The 21,612-nt window shown below is 34.8% G+C and overlaps 3 protein-coding genes and 1 long non-coding RNA gene across 21 annotated transcripts in view; 2 read left to right on the top strand and 2 right to left on the bottom strand.

Annotated features, from left to right (window-relative positions):
- The window catches only part of Mtd (TLD domain-containing protein mustard), a 302,520-nt gene extending 295,353 nt beyond the window's left edge, over positions 1 to 7,167 (top strand). For all 18 annotated transcript variants that reach the window (XM_072013261.1, XM_072013259.1, XM_072013257.1 and 15 more), the window contains 3 exons: positions 1,577 to 1,858; positions 2,589 to 2,758; positions 3,517 to 7,167. In XM_072013261.1, coding sequence (XP_071869362.1) covers positions 1,577 to 1,858; positions 2,589 to 2,758; positions 3,517 to 3,652 — 588 coding nt within the window. In that variant the 3' untranslated portion in view covers positions 3,653 to 7,167. The remainder of the gene's footprint in view (positions 1 to 1,576; positions 1,859 to 2,588; positions 2,759 to 3,516) is intronic.
- A 156-nt stretch (positions 7,168 to 7,323) lies between these two features.
- On the bottom strand, positions 7,324 to 7,871 carry LOC139992446 (uncharacterized). Its single transcript, XR_011801112.1, has 2 exons — positions 7,518 to 7,871; positions 7,324 to 7,461 (listed from the first exon to the last, which is right to left on the bottom strand). It is a non-coding gene; the product is annotated as an uncharacterized lncRNA (long non-coding RNA).
- Positions 7,872 to 12,370: 4,499 nt separating this feature from the next.
- On the bottom strand, positions 12,371 to 19,783 carry Hao (Hydroxyacid oxidase). Its single transcript, XM_072013284.1, has 9 exons — positions 19,623 to 19,783; positions 18,583 to 18,727; positions 18,063 to 18,214; positions 13,853 to 14,108; positions 13,642 to 13,770; positions 13,438 to 13,570; positions 13,161 to 13,277; positions 12,972 to 13,083; positions 12,371 to 12,894 (listed from the first exon to the last, which is right to left on the bottom strand). Exons 2-9 carry the CDS (start codon positions 18,717 to 18,719, stop codon positions 12,827 to 12,829), a joined length of 1,104 nt encoding a protein of 367 aa, XP_071869385.1. The 5' UTR covers positions 18,720 to 18,727; positions 19,623 to 19,783; the 3' UTR covers positions 12,371 to 12,826.
- Positions 14,275 to 17,917, top strand: LOC139992427 (N-acetylgalactosaminyltransferase 6). Its single transcript, XM_072013269.1, has 2 exons — positions 14,275 to 15,038; positions 15,287 to 17,917. Exons 1-2 carry the CDS (start codon positions 14,835 to 14,837, stop codon positions 16,913 to 16,915), a joined length of 1,833 nt encoding a protein of 610 aa, XP_071869370.1. The 5' UTR covers positions 14,275 to 14,834; the 3' UTR covers positions 16,916 to 17,917.
- Positions 19,784 to 21,612: the final 1,829 nt, after the last annotated feature.

The following is a 21,612-nucleotide window of genomic DNA, read 5'->3' as shown; positions in this document are numbered from 1 at the left end:
CCAGAAAAAACTGCAATTTTTCGCCTGAATCCGTTCTCATTTAGTCCATCGGCGATATTAGCGAAGAGGATGGTTGCATAATCTTTTGTTGATTATTCTGTGAAGAAAGGTCAAGGCTTTGCGATGAGACGAGCACGGTTAGAGATGGTCGTTTTAATACGCCAGATCTACGAAAGATAAGCAGAAATCCCTCTCCGTATAAATATTCATAACTCCATACACAACTATCTTCGTACTCTTTACCAAGCCAAGGAACACGACGACTCTACCAACATTGCGAAACAACAATTACAACATGTCACACTTGTGAATGCGTAGTGGTTATATGTTTTTTAGATGTACTAGACTTAGAATTTAGGTTTAGATGACCAATGTTCACACGATATGACACCTGTTCCCTTAGTTGTAACCACCACAGCAATGTTCTTTCTTTCGATATGTCACATTTTTCAATCCTTTCCAGATCGCTGAGTATGTCGTTAATCCTTTCGTTCTCGATTTTGCTTTATACAGAATTTTTTAAATGATTAATTTACCAAATGATAAATGTATTCGTTTTCAGTAAAACTGCTGGAAAATTTTAGCACGTTATATATATATATATTTTTTAATAAAACTATGCGATAGAAGATGATTCTATTAATAGTAATAATAACAATAGTTATAGTAATAATTATTAACAGAATTAATAAAAAGGTAGATTTTCTTAGAAACAAACAAATTGTGAAAGATTTCGACCTCAGAGGGTCAAAGTCTAATTAATCGCGAGTTACTTTACGACTTGCGGCAAGGTCTTTGCTCTTGTGATCTCTCATCTGTTTCGTAAGTGCAATAAAGAGCTTGCAAACGAATGCTAATATAGTGGCGGACTGTTGACTTAATAGCGAGTTAAGTCACCGTTAGGAATCTCGAGTGTTTCAATTACTTTGAGATATTAAATTCTCCGCGCTTTAGTACACATTCTTTTTTTCTTCGAATAATTTCGTTTAAAAAGAAATTCTTCTCTTCATCGTCGTTTAATAAATGTTGGATCATCTTTACCACAACTGTCGAATATCTATCTTTTATTTTGTAAAATACAGCTACAAAATGTAGCATAAATATGTACATATAGAATATCGTCTTACAACAAAATTGACCCAACTTCCACTGTACTAGAGTTAGACATTTTCGAGCGAATAGTAGGAGCTTCTTCGCGCAAACTTTCGAATTTCCTAAAAGAAACTTCGATAATATATCTATGAAGACAGTTAGCATCGCGGTGACCATTAATTGCCATATACCGTTAGAAGCTTTCGCGTATAAAAATAAGAAGAAACGTGTTTCCTAAAACACTCCACATTCGCCCGAAAAGAAAATTTCTTTCAGAAAGCATGTTCGTTTCAAAGATCACTTAACGATGATCCTATACTAAAGTTCACCCATTTATCTAGAAAATTCCAATAAGAAATTGCACAATTCTAAATTCGGAAACGGCGAACTCAGCGATCGATCTCGCAGATCCTGCTTCCCAAAAACAAATTTCCTGGACCGAATTGATCTTTCGAATTACTAAAATTTGAATTTAATCTTCTAGGTACTGTCTATGAGCGAGGAGCTCAGGCGAGCTCTGTACACGAACAGCGCCGTCTCCATAGACAACGATGTCATCGTTCCCGACCTGGTTGGCACCACCGAGATCCTCAGCGACGAGCACAGAGAACAACTGTGCCGGCATTTGCCTGCCAGAGCGGAGGGCTACCTTTGGACCCTCGTTTTCAGTACCAGTCAACATGGATTTAGTTTAAACAGTATGTACAGGAAGATGGCCAAGGTAGAGAGCCCAATCCTCTTGGTGATTGAAGATACAGAGGGCAACGTAAGTTCTAGAAGTTTATTTTGAATTTCACTCCAAGTTTCTATGTTGATTTGCTCTTCATGATATTACGCTCCTCTTAATCCCATATTTTTATCCTATTTTATTTTGCATCTTGCGTTAGTATACCACGTTAATTCTTTAAGTATTTAGCCTGGACATTGTATGCAAGCAACGTGTATTGCTTTACGCAGTAAGATATTACCAATAGATATACGTAGAATATAAATGGCAATTAACAATATCCTAATTCACGCAATAAGTTAATAACAAACTGTCGTTTGTTACAGAAACAATATCTATCTGTTTATGGAATTGACAAATTGCGTTTCAAAATCTCAGTTGCCTGTTAGAAAATTCCGTAGTACATTAAAATTACATACAATTAAATGCACTTCCTAAAGATTTGGTTATTTTACTAAACGCTTGGAGGTGAAAAAAGAAAGCCAAACGCTATATTTGCTTTATCTTGTTAATGTCGTTAATGTTACATTAAGACCAAACTATACTGGTTGACAGAGTTTAGAAACTAAAGTGACAAATTATATACAGTCGCTTATAACTTTCGTTGCTTGCACGTACTCTCGTTAAGATGGCTAGAGCGTGACCGTGTCACGTGCAGAATTCGCTCCTCGAGAGCGCAGAAACCTCGAGGCAGAGGATTCATTACTCATTGCACGTTATTAGTGCCGCAGCCGGCATACTGTGAATCATCCTTTCCACGTGGTTACAGGTGTTTGGTGCGTTGACCTCGTGCTCTTTGCACGTGAGTGATCATTTCTATGGAACCGGCGAATCTCTTCTCTTCAAGTTCACGCCCAGATTCCAGGCGTTCCACTGGACCGGGGACAACCTCTACTTCATCAAAGGCAACAACGAAAGCCTTGCCATCGGTGCCGGAGAGTGAGTATCATTTTCTAAGTGTTTTCGATTTTTTATTGAACGAATTTTTACTCGTTCGAAACGTTAATACCGGATCAGATAGAATATGTTAATTCTGTTAGACAAATGTTTTAGCGAGGGATTACTGGAAAGAGATTAATTAGAGAGGATTATATGTTACTTATGCTAGGGTAGATTAATCTGTTATGAAACGGTGGTTTGGGAGATTGCATATGAAGGATTAATGCCTTGTTATACAAGACTGAATTTCATTATTTGTCATTTGTCTTGGTCGCTGTTTCTGTTTCACTTTTCTGGAACATTTACAGCAAATATTTAGTTATCGATATGGATTTTTGATTACCAAAGAATATTTCAGGGAGGGGAACAGATAATGTTTGTAAAGCTTCGTTATGTCCTGTTACCTTAATTTCTCCGTTGTATTCGTTCGTCTTACTTTTTAAATTTATCTTGGAATTTGCTATAACTTGTGCTATCTTCTTGCAACATCTTGCAACAATGAGCACGTGGGAATGAGTAATTTGTTTCTTGAAAATTGAACATCTATCGTGTATTTACCTGTTGAGATTAGAAACTGATAAAAAGTGAAGTTGATCAACTGAGTTTCTAACTAGACTAATATAATTGAATGAACCAGAGAAGCACTCCTCATATGCAATCTGTTTATATTATTCATATCGTAATGTTTCTATAATATCATTTAATTCTTTTGCATTGAAGTTCCATCAAATTAACAGATATTATTCGCTGTTTTGCAGTGGCAAGTTTGGATTGTGGCTGGACGGAGACCTATATCAAGGCAGGTCACAATCTTGTAGCACTTATGGAAATGAGCCGCTGGCACCGCGAGAAGATTTCGTGGTGAAAACGCTGGAATGTTGGGCATTCATATAGGACACAGCCTCGTACTCCGTGTCCGCGACTTCGCCCTCGCCGCAGCCTAATTTGACTTGAATTCCGAGAGAGTCTCGCGTGGAGGTTGATCGTCCCCAGAGAAAAATTATCGCACGGAGGACAATTATCAAGATTTCCAAGAGACATTTTTCCAGAGGAGATTAAAGTCGATTAACGGGATTATCGGTTAGCTCGATTACCGTCAATAGATTTTTAAACTGAGAGACCCCAGACGTATTTTGTTAAAAGTCAATAGGAGATTTTTCGAGTGAAAGAGAGAGAGAGAGAGAGATATGAAAGAATTGTAATTTTTAATGAATGGAAGGTAGAAACGTTGATGAAGAAGAGGCTGCAGGAAAGAATGATGATGATGACAATGATGAAGAGGTATGAGAAAAAATGTGAAGAACAAGTCCTAATATATTAAGGCAGAAATGTTGAATCAAGGACTGCGAATGACTATAACTGATAAATTTGTCGTTTTAATCGTCCTACGTTTATTTTTCTTTTTGTTTTAAGTTGTCGTATTTATTTTATTTTTTTTATATATATATACACGCACGCATACATGTGTTTCGTTGAATGAGTCGTCGTTGCTGTCGTTAATAATTCTGATTTCACGCGATCGCATGCCGTTTGAGTAAAGGATCGAAGAATCGACCACGATGTCAATGAAATTGTTATAATGATGATGATGGTTATGATCGTGGTGTTGCCTTCGAACTAGTCGCGAGTATAATAATAATATTAATTGATAATAATAATGCGTTGTTCCGAGAGATTATGCGATCGCCGATGTGTTTTACGGTGATCGACGATAGCGAGTAAAAGAAGAGAGAATGAGATGAAAGTGTGAATGGTAATCGAGATTGAAAGAAAAAACAAATACGTCTCCACGATGGAGAGAATTGATTATGCGAGAAAGACGGAAGAAAACTACAAACCGATTGGTACGGATATATATGATGATCGCATTAACATCATCATGACGGTGATGATCATACAATACCACGATACAAACATGATACTACGAGAATGCTAAACTAACCGTATTTGTTGATGTGTAGTTATTGTAGATAGATGAATGTAAATATATATATTACGAAATCGTTAAGGAAACAAAAAAATTAATTTTAACGAAGGAAAAAAACACAGTATATGATACCACGCTAAAGGAAGAGAAACACACACGTTGCAGAAGACACTCTGTGTAGTTTGTCTCATGTATATCCCGAAGGACACACATTAATTAAATATATATATATATATGTACACGAAACACACACATACGATTCGAAGAAGATCGTGCAACATACACCATTGAATCGAATCGGTACAATGATACTCTGGATGTAAAACGATCCTAGGATCTGCGAGCGAAAGTAGCTTTAGAAGAGAACGAAGAAGGAGAAGATAAGTTTGTACTGATCTTACGCTGATACATGCGACTGCCACAATGTTACAGTGATAAAGATCGTAAAAGAGATTAGCAAACACGATGCCGATTATATTGTTAACACGATGAAAGGCGAACCAGAAATTGTAGAAACACGCGAATTAGAAGTTCAGAGCAGCGCGTTCGCTTCTTGTGTCTCGAGTGACCACAACGAACACACACGCCTGTGCCTCGCTTCGCTCTCTTTCTCTCCCTCTGTTATAGAGCACACACAGTTAACATGACATATAGTATCTCAGTTTAAACTTTATACAAAAGTAAGATCTATAGATCAGAGCCGAAGGAAAGAAAGCGTGTTGTTACAACGACACTCTTATGGTTTACTTCATGAGAGCGTCACGCAAAACTCAGACAATAAAGAGGAGTCTCGCCGTGGTATCGATCTCTTTTTCGTTACGCACCCTGGTAACACCGTTTGTAACTTTCTTGTTCGACGAATGAACCAAGATATACATTGCTCGCTATTGTTAGTGAACTGGCACGGTTTAACAACGGTGTCAAGAAAATTTATAGTAGCCTCTATGATTCGTTCGAAGGACAGGGAGAATTTTGCAACATATCGTACTGTAAAGTTTTCTATACTGCGTTTAACTTTTCGCTCGGCTCTGAAGATCAGCGAATGGATGTCAATCGTAAAACACACATAAACACACACGACCAGAAAAGTAAAACTGTTCGAGCTTATAGGTCTCTTTACTACTGTGAATACTCGTTTCTACCGCTTTTTAACGTGAATTTTTTGTTTAAGGACGAGAGGAGAATGGTAGATATTAAGCGCCGTTTAACAGTAAACTAGGAACACGCTGTGTTAGAAAGCATCGATCGAACATCAGACGTAGGTTCTTATAATCGATTATGTAAATTGATTTGTTTTCAAGTCGGTCCAAGAATGTGTGAAACGACGACGTCTGGTAGCGAATTCCGGTTTGTTCTATTACGAAAAGAATTCTCTATCGGTTTCATAATGAGACAAAGAAAGAGGAGAAGAAATTAAGACGCTATTTTGTACCATAGCGAGAGTACCGGTTGCCATTCCTTTCAATTTATTAGGAACAGTTTCCGACTCCCGTGATGCTTCTACGATTTTCGATCTTCCATAGAGTACTGCATTTTTAAAAACATTTATTATTTAACATCATAACAGAATTGTCACGTTAAAATGATTCGAGTTAATCGGTAGTAAGCAATCTCGTTCGATTTATAAAAGAAGGCTTAAAAAAACAGCACGACGAGACGTTATAGTAGAAACACAACTTATAGTATAGTTGTTTCAAATTACGTTCACTACCGACGTGGATCGTTGGATTGAATCGTTGAAAACAGACTGGAAGAATTGTAAAAGCGAGTGGAAATGAAGGAGAAGCGAAAATTGTAAATTTGAACGAGCGTATTTCCGTGCACTGGTTATGAAACGCACTTTACAAAATAAAGACAAATAGAGCGAACACGATCGTCGCTTAAAACGGAAAAAATATCTTATGGAGCACGGTTTCAAGTAGTAAAAATGGGAGAAACGCGTTTAAAAAGAAAAGGCGGGAAAAACGCAGCTATAGAAAGCACAAAAACTATGTGTATTCAAATTGCGTGTAGCTATCTATCAGCTTCGTTAGGACTAGTTGTCAAGTACATAGTACACGATCATAGCGTTGTCTAAGGCATATAAAGTTCTAGCGTCTATAGGCATTACTCTCTTGTGATACTAACGAGTTAAAAAGGAACGAAGATACAAAAGACGGTAAAACAAAGTTCGATTCGAGTGTGTCACTTTCTTTCGTGGCAGAGGAAAAAGGCCGTTGTAGATGGAAATTCTAATAATAATGTATAATATATGTACATCAGCCAGGACAATACGAATTTACATAGAACGCGAGAGCGAACACGGAGGAAAAAGAAAAAAGGGAAGTATAGAGAAGCGAAGTGTGCTCGATCGTGGCAAATTTGTCTCTTTCTTTTCTGTTTGAGAAGGACTCAAGACCCTCGCCTCTAGATGCCGAAGATCCATGGTATAAATGTAATATTGTAACGTGAAATAAAAGAAGATGATGTGTGTCTGAGAAAATATACGTTTTTCTCTTTTATTTTCGTTCATTTTGTTCCTTCTTTTTCTTTCGTCATTGGCGGCTGGAATGAATTCTTGCGAGAATCGTACAGAGGAAAATCATTTATACTTTTAGTTTTATAATTTCTCTTTATTTACTATAATTTCGTCTTACGCAAGATTGTTGAGGCGCGCGAAACATAACCTAAGAACCACTTCTAAGTTTCCTTGGTAGTATTTCTTCAAATACTCTTTAAAATCATCGGAGGGTCATCTGTAGAAATTAACTTGTTTGTAACTTTGTCTCTTGGTTCTCTAGAATTGGTCAGAAATTGGCGGTTTCTTTAAATGCTATCGGAATTTCTCGATACCTTTCGGGAGAAGGTTTGTCGTAGAAAACGAAATGTGAACTGCCCGGAAGAATTCTTGCTCTTCCGTCGATACGAACTTTACCAATCTTCAGAAACATTCTTTGCACATTGTAGGTGTCGTCGTCTGATCCAAAATACATATACACTACTGCCTTCGCTGAAGAAACTGTAAATTAAGCGTGCCCTATGTAAGATCGAGAGATTCTAATCTTCGAATGACGATATTCTTTTTCTTGTACGACCGGTTGCCATGTATTTGCGCGCCAACTCAATCGTTACCTCGAAAAGGAAGTGAATCGATACATCCTTTACGACAAATACAAGGATCTGATTATTAATTGAGATGAATAATAGCTTGAGCACAGTATACGTTCCGATCTTAAAACCGACATCCTTCGCTGTCAGATTTTGCATCTAGAAATTAAAACTCTTCTATCTCGCTGGTTTGAAATTTTAAAATTCATTTCTTACGTAAAAATTTCTTGACGCGCTAAAGTAAAAATTGAAAGAAGGAAACAGTGACAAAGATGAATGATTATACTCTATCGTATAGATATCAATGTGAGATTATTATCGATAAATACTAATCAAAGAACAACATTGAACAGAAATGTGATATGTAGCTATTTATTTAGCGATAATGTACATCGAATTCTGACAGTGGAGGGATACGAATAGGAGATCGAATCGATTGTTAATTGACAATTCGAAATGAAAATCGCTATATATTGGATTGGCAACTAAATGATTGCGGATTTTGTCATTAGGTGGTATTGATAAAATCCGCAATCACTTAGTTGCCAACCCAATATTATCTCATTCATGGACACGTAGAATACGAAAGCTGAATAGCTCGCTGTATTAACCATAGAGAAAGAATAGAATAATTAAGCGTTCTAGCTTTCTACGTTCGTGTACGAGCTGCATTTCGTAGCGGAAGTAGAGAGAGAAAGAGCAAGGAGAAACTCTGTTGCAACCAGAGCGAAGAACGAGCGACTAAAAGTAACTAAATAAATAACAAGCTCACACGGGAAATCGTACCCGTAATAATCGCAGAAATATATGTATCTATAATCGTAGTTAATTAGTGGACGTTTAGCGAATTAAACAAAAAGAGAAACAACAACACTCGTTACAAAGGACAAGAATGAATGAACAAATGCAAGATGGTGGATTAGGGCAACAATTTCTGTTAGAAACGAAAAAGGACTTTTCTTGGTATACACATTGTCAATTAGATTCAGACTGATCGCAAAGATTGAACACGCATTAACAAAATGAAAAAGAAACAAAAAAAGAAAAAAAATATATAAATCGTAAAACACAATTCGATGTTCTTCGATGTTTAGTTAGATATTGTTGTCGTCGTTGTTAACGATCGTTACCGATCCCCTCCAGGATGGCGTAGCATGAAGAAACAGTTCGGAAGACTTTGAAGAAGGACAAAAAAAGAAAAAATTATAATAAAAAAGAAGACAGAGATTGCAATAAAAAGCTCAAATATAAGAGGAATCGGAGGAATATCAATAACAATATTCAATAACGGTTCTAATCAAATTTTATCGATCGTTCGAGAGAATCGGATCTTCACGCTATGTCCTTGAACCGTAGTCTGTTTTGTACATGTAGACAGCAAACAGAGACGAAAATTAATAGAGAGGAACACAAAGAGTTGTTCTTATCTTGCGTCAATCACGATTGAATTTGTTTTAACGCCGGTTTTTAATTAGTTAAATACTCGTGGTTCGACATGATTTACAAAATTAAAAGTAGTCGATCGATTCCTCGTATAAATGTAGATTAAACTCGGGAGAATCGCTTATCTTTCTAATCAATATATTGAGCTTATATATTTACACGTTAAATACACGTGCGCTTAAACAGGACACTGTGATATACGGCTTACGTTACGGAAAGTTTAATGCGTTGCTATTTATTTGCCATTCTCGTTGATAATTCGGTGTACACGTTCTAAATATTTTTCGAATCACTAAGAAATCTTAGTAATTTCTGATTACATATTCAAGGTCTTATAATCCAACGAAATTAGCTACAAGATAAGTGTTTTGTTGTGTTACTATATCGCGGTAGCAGAATCGGCGACGCTATCTTCAGCTTTAGCAAGAATTCGTTAGAATTTTAAGAACGAGAAAAATTTTGTTTTGTGAAAGACGTTATTGGGCGTTTTTTTATCGTTTTTCAACAAAGAATCGTCGGCTAATTAATACTATCGAAAATTACGCTGTATTTTATAATTGCGATTATATATCTTCTAACTTCTTTTATTCTTATCCTCTTTCAGAGTACTTGAAGATATTGTCATACGATGACGAGAAAATTTCATTACATTATATTTCATTAATTCTTTTCTTTTTTTTTTTTTATTATCATTTCGTTATACCTAAGCGTTATACTATAAGCCATTTATAAGCCAAGCTTATATTGCGAAATTCTCGATTACTTTGCTTGCATATATCGTACATGTGATTATTGTTCAATTTAAAAAAAAAGAAACAAACGAGATAAATAAGTCTAAGATATTTAAGGTGAATTTTAAAAAACTACGTGTGTAACTTCTAGAAATCAAAGTTGCAATGTTTTCTCTTATTTTATGATATTGATCATCATAGCATTTGAGCGGCTTATGTATCATTCGTGTAATTTGAAAAACGCTCTACATTTCTAATATATTCTTTTTCTCTCTTTTTCCGTATTTTCGACTAAGATCGGTTAAAAAAAAAATCGCAAGACCCATGAGCAAATTACACCAAGCAGTAATTGTACCACGTGTCTCACTCGCAAACACAATATACGTATAAGACTCGAATTTCCTCCGTGTAAACTGCGCAAAAGATATTCTAAAAACATTTTTACACTGTCGCGCTTCACCACCGAATCGAAAAGCCATTCATCCCCATGATTTCTCCAGAGGGAAATTGTCTTTCCGATCGATCGGTCGACGGTTCGGTTATCGGATCGTTTTCATCGATCCGAATAACCGTTATCCGACCGATCGAGATAGAAAAAGACAACGGAAATAAAAAGGGACGTTGTTTCTTTGTACTTGATACATTTTCGTTCAAGGTATCGAGCAACAACGTTATTCTCTGATCACCGAATTTTTGTATCGAGAGGCCGAAAACAAAAAATATATCAGTCATGTTAGAGCAACCACATTGATCCATTAAATTCAGTTACCAAGAGAGAAGAGCGAAAAAAAAGAGAAGAATAAAAATCATCCAGTCTGTCACTGACAGTTAAAAAAGCTTTTGAGAAACTTAAGAATATCGAAAGGAAATAAAACATATCCTCTCCTGGTTTAAAAGATGTTTCATGTTTCGAGTTTCGAGCCCTTACTCGAAGGAACAACGAACGAGAGCCAAGAAATCGCGAAATCAAAGAAAAAAGAAAAAGAAGAAAGAGAAAAGAGAAAGAAAGGATCGGAGCGATAGGGGAGACGAAGGCCCTCTCGAAACACACATAACTCTCTGGACCAATGAATTTTACACTAACTTACTAATGTACTGTCGCCTAAATCGCCACTTTATCGTGAAAGTAAGTTTCTCCGCCGCGTCTGGATTCCTTGAGAGACACCATTCGACAAGAATTCGAACGATCATTCTTCACGAGGTTCTCACAAGCAGTAAAATATACCGCTGAAAATTTACAAACAAACACACTGTGTGTCTATAGTAATCGTATATTAGCCAATTGTATACCGTGTATGCGGGATTGATATCGTCAAATAATGTAAGATTGATCGAAGGAGATAAAAGAAAAAAAGAAGACGGAGGATGCATGTTTGCGAGATGTCGATTTATAAAAGAATAGATCTTATCGCGTGTGAATCGTAAATTGAAATATATAGCACGAGACAGATTTGCGAATTTTATTTTCTGTCCAATGAACTCCGTTTGAAGAACAGTGATCATTTTTTAAAATTCCGTTCTTATCTAAATGATAGTGATTATCATGAAGATAACGATAATTGTCGAACGTTGTTATATTTCTATAAAATCGTTGATCTATATCCTAAAATATGTATGTAATCGCAAACGTGTTCCCTCTGTTCAAGAAACCACTTATAGAAACGAAAACGGTGAAGAAAGGCGAATGTTCGTGTGTATGCATGTATATAACGTATATATATACAGTACACAGACAGGAGGCGAGCATGTGTGTATATATACTATCAAACACGTGTACATTGCGTATACATACTAATACATAAATTAAAAGTTTAGCGTCGCAGCGTGCATACTCAGCAAACAAAAAAACCTGTAGCGAACGAGGCCACTATACATATATACATAAATATACATATACATATATATTATAAATATATACATAAATTATAAATATATACATACAAGTAACGATTAATTGTAACGTTGTAAAGCTGTGAGTAAACAAAAAAAAATTACAAAAAACAAAAGAATTACGAGTGTAACGATGGCACCAGAGTTACTAAACCGAGGTAGGAAATACCGGAAAGATAAAGGGGGATTTATTTTTTTGCCATGAGATTTTGCCTCTCCCGGTATGCGATGTGGTATGGATTAAGAAAAAGAAAGAGATGCAATAAAAAAAAGAGAGTATTTTGCGAATTGAACAGAGAGCGATGCAAGTACTTTGTTGCATGTTTCGTGCGTTATATATGTAATATCGACGTCAAAATAGTCAATCTTGTTCCGTTTGCGAAGGAGCTGCGGATCACCTTTGAATGCGTGTGCGCGTACGTACGCTTCGTGAATTGTGATATGCGTGCCGCACATACGCATATATGTATACACGGATGAATATACAAAAGATATTCAATAAAACGCAGATATTGTGAAGAAAAAACTCCAGTGTTATTCTTCCATTAATATATGTACATTTATAATTTTGTCTTTTATTGTACATTGTTATTATCTTGTATTGTACATTGTTCACTTAAAAGAAAAATCAATCAACCTAAAACATATTTATTATTATGAATGTGATAATATCCTAACGCTTTTAAAATATTCTTGAAATTACTGTTGTACTCGTGATGAAACATATCGTATAATCTAAATTGTTTCTCAAGTTATCTTTAAGCCTAATCTTATGATAATCTTAAATGTCACGTCCATCGAAATCAACATGATCTTTAAACCAATTTATTTTAATTACAGTAAAAATCCATTTATACTGTACGGTACAAGACGTATCGGATAGCAATCAGTCGAATAATAGAAATCCACTAATTCGTTCCTCGATTTCGCTAAACAGACTTTCGATAACTGGGGTTCTATTGTAAATCAATTTTACATCGTATCTTTCTACTACAAATGGCTGTAGTAAGATTCGTGTTGAACCATGTCTTTCTTAACATCTTGAACACTAGCACAGCCTGCAAATTGATTTCCAAATATTTATAAAATTGTCCATAATAATATTGAAATTTCATGAAAGTGACTTTAATCGTACCTGTCAACGCAAATGTAACATCAATTTCTTTCCTGAAGACTTCAAGAACTGCCCTTGCACCTTCCTCACCGCCGTATGACAGACCCCACAGCATAGGTCGGGCAACAAAAACCTACAAATCATGCAAAAATAAGAATTGAGCAATTATAGAATTTACATGACTTATATTGCAATTTGATATATAGTTACCATTTTAGCGCCCAGAGCAAGTGCCTTGAAAACATCAATTCCCTGCCTCACACCTCCATCCATATAGATCTCTATTCTGCCGTTTACAGCTTCCGCTATTTCTGACAATGCCTCAATCTACAAATCATACATTATTTTTATTATTTATTATTAGTATTATTATTAACTATTGTTATCTTTAAACATTTTATTTTATACTTCACGATTTTATTTATAATTCTGCAATATTATAATACAACGTCATAAGACACACTTTATAAAAAAATAAATAACAAACCGTTGCTGGGAGAGTGTCAACTTGTCGGGCGCCGTGATTTGAAACGATGATTCCTGATGCTCCACTTTCGATGGCTAATAGTGCATCTTGCGGGGTAAGAACTCCCTTTAAAACGATCGGCAGCTTTGTAATACTGTGGGGAATAAATTGAATTAGTACGTCTCGTAACTTTTACAATTGCAAATCATCAAATTTCCTAACAACCTTTTCAGCCATTTGATATCTTCCCAGGTCAAGGAAGCATCAAACAAGTTCATAACGTATTCGCTCAAACCAGAACCACTCTTGGCATTGTTTATTTTACTGGATAACTCTCCCTCAAAATTTCCTAATCTGAAAATATATTTTCATATTTTATTACACAATTATATTTTATATATGTTAAAATCTTATTATGGTATGATATAATAAATACCTCAGATGAGTTGGAAGAGAAAATTTGTTCCTAATGTCAGCACGTCTATCACCGAACAACGGTGCATCGACAGTAAGGACGAGAGCTTTAAAACCAGCGCGCTCTGCTCGCGAAACTAAATTTAGAGTAACATTACGGTCGTTGTATATATACAGTTGGAACCACTTTATTGCCTTTGGCGCAGCTTCTGCAACTTCCTCAATACTACTTGTTGATATCGTTGAGAGTATGTAGATCGTACCTGCTTCCTGAGCAGCTAGAAATAAACATTTTAATTCGGTTTAATTTCTCTCACACTTACACACTTAACATTCGAAGAACTTTTAAATTACATTTAAATTAAATTTCTTACAATTTTATTAGAATAAACATATGTTCTATCTAGCGTGTTTCCTATTGAAATTCTCTTTTCACTAAGATTAAATTATGCTTATGACAGTGTTACAATTTTAATATCAAACAAGTGACGTTAATACGTTGGCTTCGCGGTGGTCATCGGTGACCTATATTACAAAAATTTTTTAAAGGATTAAGATAAGATAGATTTTACAAACTAAAATGTTCTTTTTTAATTTGAATGAGTTATCAGAGAAACAGTTCGTAAACACGATATAATTAGATAAAATGAAATGTTATATATTTCAGTGTATTTCGAAAATTCGCGTGACAGTCAACGTGTTAGAGATATAAATGAGCGATCTATTGCAGGATGTATGTTTTCAAATATATCGAATGCATTCGGTCATCGAGAACTGCTTCGATCCTGAAGGATCGATCCTCAGTCGACGCGTGGCAACCGTGTCTACTCCATGTGTTTTATCACAAAAACTTATCAAACACTAACATCTCACATCGAAGATAGCAACTGATAAGGTGTAAGCAGTTGCATACACATGAGGTTAGTTTCGTGTAGATAGTTCACAAAGCCAGTGGCTGGCAGCGGGATTTCACAAGTGTCATCACGCGACATGAGTGTATCACGATGATGAGAAGAAATGTTGTAAGCCTGATAAAGTTCTTCCTTCTGGCGGTTCTCACCGTGTTCCTAACCGTCGTCGTATTCCGCTATGTACGAACATCACCTAACCATGAAATCGTGACACCAGTTACCGTATTGGTGGGCATCGAAGGTGACAGTCAGAAAAATTTCGTCGATTCTAGGCAGAATCTCAACCATTTTTATCAGGTATGGGTTAAAGACCTACTCATTATTGGCAAGGCTGATGCAAGTAAAACAGGTTTAGCAATAGCTTAGCCTTCTGCATTCCACGCAGTAGCGTACATCACTTTCGTGAACCCCGATGCAAATCATATTATTTTATATTAATGTTAGAACTACCAATGATTAAAGGTTTGTGGTAGTCTGTCTGATAGTTCTAGTCTAAAGATGGAATTTAGTTCCACAATATAATGTTTGAATAAAATTTTTAACAGGACTTGGATGAAAAGATAGACTGGCATGATTATAAGAAAATTGAAGAGGACAGGAAAAGAACCGGTACAGGTGAACATGGAAAGCCAGCATTTCTATCACCATCTCTCGATGCGTTAAAGGAAAAGTTGTATCAGGTAAATGGTTTTAATGCTGCGCTCAGCGATGAGATCTCAATGAATCGCTCAGTACCTGACATTAGGCATCCAGACTGTAAGAAGAAGAAATATTTAAGAAATCTTGATTCAGTTTCTGTGATAGTTTCCTTCCATAATGAACATTTTAGCACTCTAATGCGAACTTGTTGGAGTGTGATTAATCGTTCACCAGCGTTTCTCCTCAAGGAAATAATATTGGTAGATGATGCTAGTACCAAGGCAGAATTGAAGAAGCCTTTAGAGGATTATATAACCAAATACTTTACAAAAGTGAAAATTGTAAGACTAGAGGAGCGTTCTGGTTTAATTAAAGGTCGTTTAGCTGGAGCAAAGATTGCAAAAGCAAAAGTACTTGTATTTTTGGATTCTCATAGTGAAGCAAATATCAATTGGTTACCACCATTGCTAGAACCCATTGCACAAGATTACAAAACTTGTGTGTGTCCTTTTATTGATGTGATAGCTTATGAGACGTTCGAATACAGAGCTCAAGATGAGGGTGCAAGAGGAGCTTTTGACTGGGAATTGTATTACAAACGGTTGCCATTGCTACCTGAAGATCTTCAAAACCCAACAGAGCCATTTAAAAGTCCAGTAATGGCAGGTGGCCTGTTTGCTATTAGTGCAAAGTTCTTTTGGGAACTAGGTGGATATGATCCAGAATTAGATATATGGGGAGGTGAACAGTATGAGCTATCGTTTAAGATATGGCAATGTGGAGGTCAAATGTATGATGCCCCTTGTTCAAGAGTAGGTCATATTTATAGAAAGTTCCCACCTTTCCCTAATCCAGGAAAGGGAGACTTTTTAGGAAAGAATTATAAGAGAGTAGCAGAAGTATGGATGGATGAATATGCAGAATATATCTATACAAGACGACCGCATTTGAGATCATTGGATCCTGGAAACTTAAAAGAGCAAAGAGATTTGAGAGCTAGATTACATTGTAAACCATTTAAATGGTTCATGGAAAACATAGCTTTTGATCTTGTCGATGTGTACCCTCCTATCGAGCCTGACGACTTTGCATCTGGAGAAATTCGTAACATGGGTGTGCCAGAATTGTGCCTCGACTCAAAAAAGCGAAAAAAGGACGAACTTGTTGTAGTTGATACCTGCATAAAGGATAATCCCAAAATTATAGGAGAACAAGAATTCAAATTGACTTGGCATAAAGACATTAGGCCAAAGGATCGTACAGAATGTTTGGATGTCTCTAGAGGAGGTACAAAGGCTCCAGTCACTTTGTATCCTTGCCACGGAGGCCAAGGAAATCAATTATGGCGTTACAATGTTGAAAAACAATGGCTGATGCACGGTTATACGTCGAGGTGCTTAGACACGGATCCAGCAAGCAAAAAAGTCTTTGCAGCGAAGTGTGATTCATCTTCTGCTACGCAAAAGTGGAGAATCGAGAAAGTAAATATGAAAGCTATTAATAACTGGGATAACGTGGGACCCAAACGACATTAATTCCTCTGCCTTTTATTGCCGTAACTTTCTTAGTCTCTAAGCGTCTGATGTTTAATTATATGTATGTGTACATAAACTTATGTTCCATTTTTATTAACTAGTCATCTAAAATCGTAATATTTGAGTTCGGTTTGTATCCATCAAAATACGAATTTTGAAATTTACTAGTTTTATTTATATAATACAACACGATGATAATATTACTCTTTTTTTTTAAAGCAGTCCTTACAGTATTTCCATGGTAACGCATTTCTTGACGCATTTCTATCACTGTAAATATTATACGAACCCTCTGTTGTGCCTTAAACACATAGCTGCATTTAGAATATATACGAGTATATCTCATAATTATAATGATTACTTTATAAAGTAACTTTGCTTCAAAGCTCAATTTTTAGCTCTTATGGATTATTTTTTATTAATACAGTATATATTTAAGGGTTACAAACGGACTGATTGACAGAAAAATTTCTTTATTGCCAAATTTTTCAAGGAGTTAATTAAGTTCTTTCGACTGAAATAGAATACACTTTTATAATGTATGACCGAACCAGCAAACAAATAATTTGTTTCTTGTACAATTATGAAATAAAAAATTCTACAATCGAAACACGGCTAAGCAATAATAAGTGACTTTTTTAAACAAGTAACAATGCCTGAAAACATATCATCTTATTGCATATATAATGAATTACCGAACATTTAACTTTTTATACAGTCTAATGCGATTTTTTATGTATATTTGTACCTAAATAATGAAAAGACGACAATTTAATTTCTGTACAGACTTGAATAAATTAAAACAAACAAAAGAATTATCTATTTTATAGGAAATCATGTACTTGTTTATTCAATTTTACCGTGCTCTACGTTGTAACATTTTACAAACATGAGAAGTTCGAATGTAATCGTCGCTGATTAACCGAACCCCACACGTGTTTGTAATTGCAACTATTTTTGTAAAATATTTGCATAAGTTAATAAACATTTTTACTAAATCTATATATGTTATATAATGAATGTGTTTGGTATTTAGAGATTAAATATACGTATCCATATAAGATACTGAGATTATTAAAAAAACAAGAAAAATAGGGAAACTCACAGTGGGACGTTATCATAATTAATATTAAAATGTAATATTTACCTCTTGCATTTGCACATTCACCCTCAGGATGCGCCATACGTTGCATAGCTGCTGGTGCGACTCCCAATGGCATCGAGATTTGTTCACCTAGAATCCTGGTGCTTAAATCCCTCTTGGCAACATTTCTTAGAAATCTTGGTCTTATCCTGTATCTGTAAAATGTTACAATTTTTTTAATTAAAAGGATTAGAGAATAGATTAAATCTAAAGGTGCAACTCGTATTCATTTGGTTGAGCAATTGTAGTTTAGATTAATTTTATGAATTTAGAAATTTTCATTGTTTAATTCATTGTTTAATTTCATTGTTCAATTAGTTCTATTAGATGTTTCATAAAATAAAAGATCTTTAAATTTTTACAGAAAGTGTCCAAATTATGCGAACAATATCAAGACTGAAAAGAATGACGAAAGAGTTTCAATTTTATAATCATTCCTTTTTATACAGTCTTAATAGTAATATAAGTTAATTATCCCGCATTTAAATTTACTTTTAACGATAAACTATTATTTTTTAAATACCTTTTAAAAGCATCCTTGTTTAGTTGTAAACTGAACTGCTCGCCCGCCCCAGAATTGTAATAATCTCTGACAGAAGGTGTTAAATGCGTGCTAGCATATTTCTCAAAATCCTCAATACAGATCATTCTTTGAGCCATGGTGTCTTCTGAAACCAGATGCGAAATTAATTTTGCATTTAACAAGTCCGGTATGTTCAATATAATTTACAATATACAATGATTCCCTGAAATATTTGAACTCTTGCCACTTTTACGTATATATTGTATATATGTGTGTTGTAAATTAAATAAGACATTTTGGAATTTCATTAATACTGTAGCTTGGAAAATTATGAAACTAATCTAAAAATATATATAGAAGTTACAGTGTATTCATTGCAAACATATATTCAATAAAAAATTAGTACATGTTATAAGTCTTTATAAGCCACTTTAAACATATAATAAATGTTAAAGGTGGTCTCACTGAATTATTAATGATTTTATTATCACAATAATGGCGATTATTAATAAATTATTAATATAATGAATAATTGATCGTTTAAGTACTTTGGTGATCTCAGCGAAATACATATTTGCACTAAATACTTCGTGACTTCTGTATGTACATTTCTCAATTTATTTCAAATTTTAATAATATAGTTATGATGGTTGAATCTCATTACAGTATTCAAACAATTTCAAAATGTTTCGAAACACGTATAATATATTCATTTCACATGTAATATATTCACAGGAAATTTCTATAAATGTTCGAATATTTTCGTAAGCTGTATAGAGTACGACTTTTCATGCGTATACAGGAAATTTTAAAGTGCGAAAGTGCGCTATTATACAAATATATATGATACTCAGTTGAATACCCGTTACAATGTTTAATTAATTAATCTTCAATCACTTCATTCATTTTAATTAATTTTCAATTTTAAGTAAAACGAATCTATTTTACTTCTATTTATCTATATGGCGTCCATAAAAATATAAATTTGCAGAAAAATTCGCACTCTGTACATATAATTTACAAGACTTCAAACAAATTACCGTTTCGTACGTTGAAAGTACTGATTTCTAACGAACTATTAACGTGACACTCGCGCGAACCCAGAGATACGAAGAAACTGCCCGAGTCGGAAGAGCGCCGCGCAATTTATGCACGATAGATCAATTTCTATTTTGCAGTGGATCACTCAGTGATTCGGTCGATTTCCCAGCAAGGAAAACATATGATTAAATGACTTCCATAGTCTCCACGATAACTCCTATTGCCAAGATAACCTCGGGAGAGGTAGCGTGTCCACTAGTACTACAGATAAAATTATTTGCTTTATCCAGAAACCGTTTATCTTTGCAAAGAAAGACGCGTGTGTTGTCCTGAAAGGCGGAAGATGAATCGCCTGCTATATTTTGAAATCAACACTGGGATTTAATTAACAATTATTGATATAATTAATGAACATAACGATATCCGTTATATGTAATGTGTCCCTCGCTTCGAATTAAATTCTGTTCTATCTCTATTCTAATTCACTTTTACGATCATCGAGCGTTAATAATTTATTGTTGTTGCCATACTTGCAAATAGTTATCCAAAAATATTTTATTTTAGTTACATGGCGAAATATGTATACACGTTATCGACCATAAATATTAGCACATATATACACTACATATATAGACTCGTTATATCTATTAGACAAATCTAAGAAATTTTATTTTATCTTATATATTATGTCATAAGGCACAAATCACGCGGATGAAATAGTAGATTTATTGCGAAGTAGTTAAAAACGAAAGCTACAATAAACATTCGATTGATACCAAATACATATGCTACAAATACGTGATACAAATGCACATACAATGTAAATATCGTAAAATTTCTGACTAATAGTATATATTATAGAAGATTGCAAACTTAACGTCTCGTTAATCTGTTACAAGAAACTACGATTGACAAATCAATATAGCGTAGTTTCTTATAGATCTCGAAAATTTATTTAACACGAGAGATTAACGATAGATCGGTCGATATTAATATCGATCATTCTTCGTGGAATTTTATTCCACCCCTTATGTCGTAATCATGTGTGTATGTATCATATGTATGTATGTACAAAAGGTTTTAGATTAGATTTTCATTCGCGATCACGCGATTAAATGAAATTTTCTTGCGCTAATGATTGAGGCATCACATTGTTAAATGATCGGAATCGAATGGAAAATATCTGTGATTCATTATTTGATACGACCGATAGTATATAATAATTACGTACTTATCAGTCAATCCCATGGTTATCTAACTTACACAACTTGAAACTTTGAAGTCTGTTGAAAGGACAAAATTTCAGGGACAACGGGTAAAAAATGTTCCATGTCGATAAAAACACTTATGCAACGCTTGCCAAATAGTTTTTCAGTTACGAATATCTTTAACAAATACATATCTTACACGAGCAAAAGTAATCGTAACCCGTGTCTATCGGTATTTATGCAAGACAACATTTTTTCTTGTTTTGCAACATAGTGGCAAAAAAAATTTGATAGTCGAAATTGAGACAAGTGAACTTCAAACTTTGTCGATTGCAATGAAACAAAGGGAATGCAAAAAACAACAGACGAGTCGATTAAATTCTTCTCTTTAAATGGTATTTCGTCGTTAGATTACGAGTGTTTATGTAGATTTATACTCCTATGGAATTTTTGGCCCGAGATTTCTTTCACTCGATACTGCGGTCAGCAATAATCGAAGAGTACTTGCAAATGACACCGTGAATGGTAAAACTGAAGAATTTTTCTTTTCTTATTGAAGAATATTCTAACATACCATACCATAGTACAGCATTTAAGCGCAATTAACCTCTCTAAATAGTTATCAATAATGCTAGAAGATGGTGTCAGTGACACGTCCAATGTCGCCTCTGTAGTGTACAGAGAAATATAAGTGTCAGCTAATAATAATTATTATTTCTTGGCTTTTGTCTATGCCATCTATTTAAATACATGGAACATTGAGTTTTCTTTACAACTAAGA

This window comes from Bombus fervidus, chromosome 11, assembly GCF_041682495.2.
Source record: "Bombus fervidus isolate BK054 chromosome 11, iyBomFerv1, whole genome shotgun sequence".
Classification (NCBI taxonomy): Eukaryota; Metazoa; Arthropoda; class Insecta; order Hymenoptera; family Apidae; genus Bombus; species Bombus fervidus.
The sequence above is the reverse complement of the archived record's forward strand: the minus strand, read 5'-3'. Positions and strand labels throughout refer to the sequence as shown.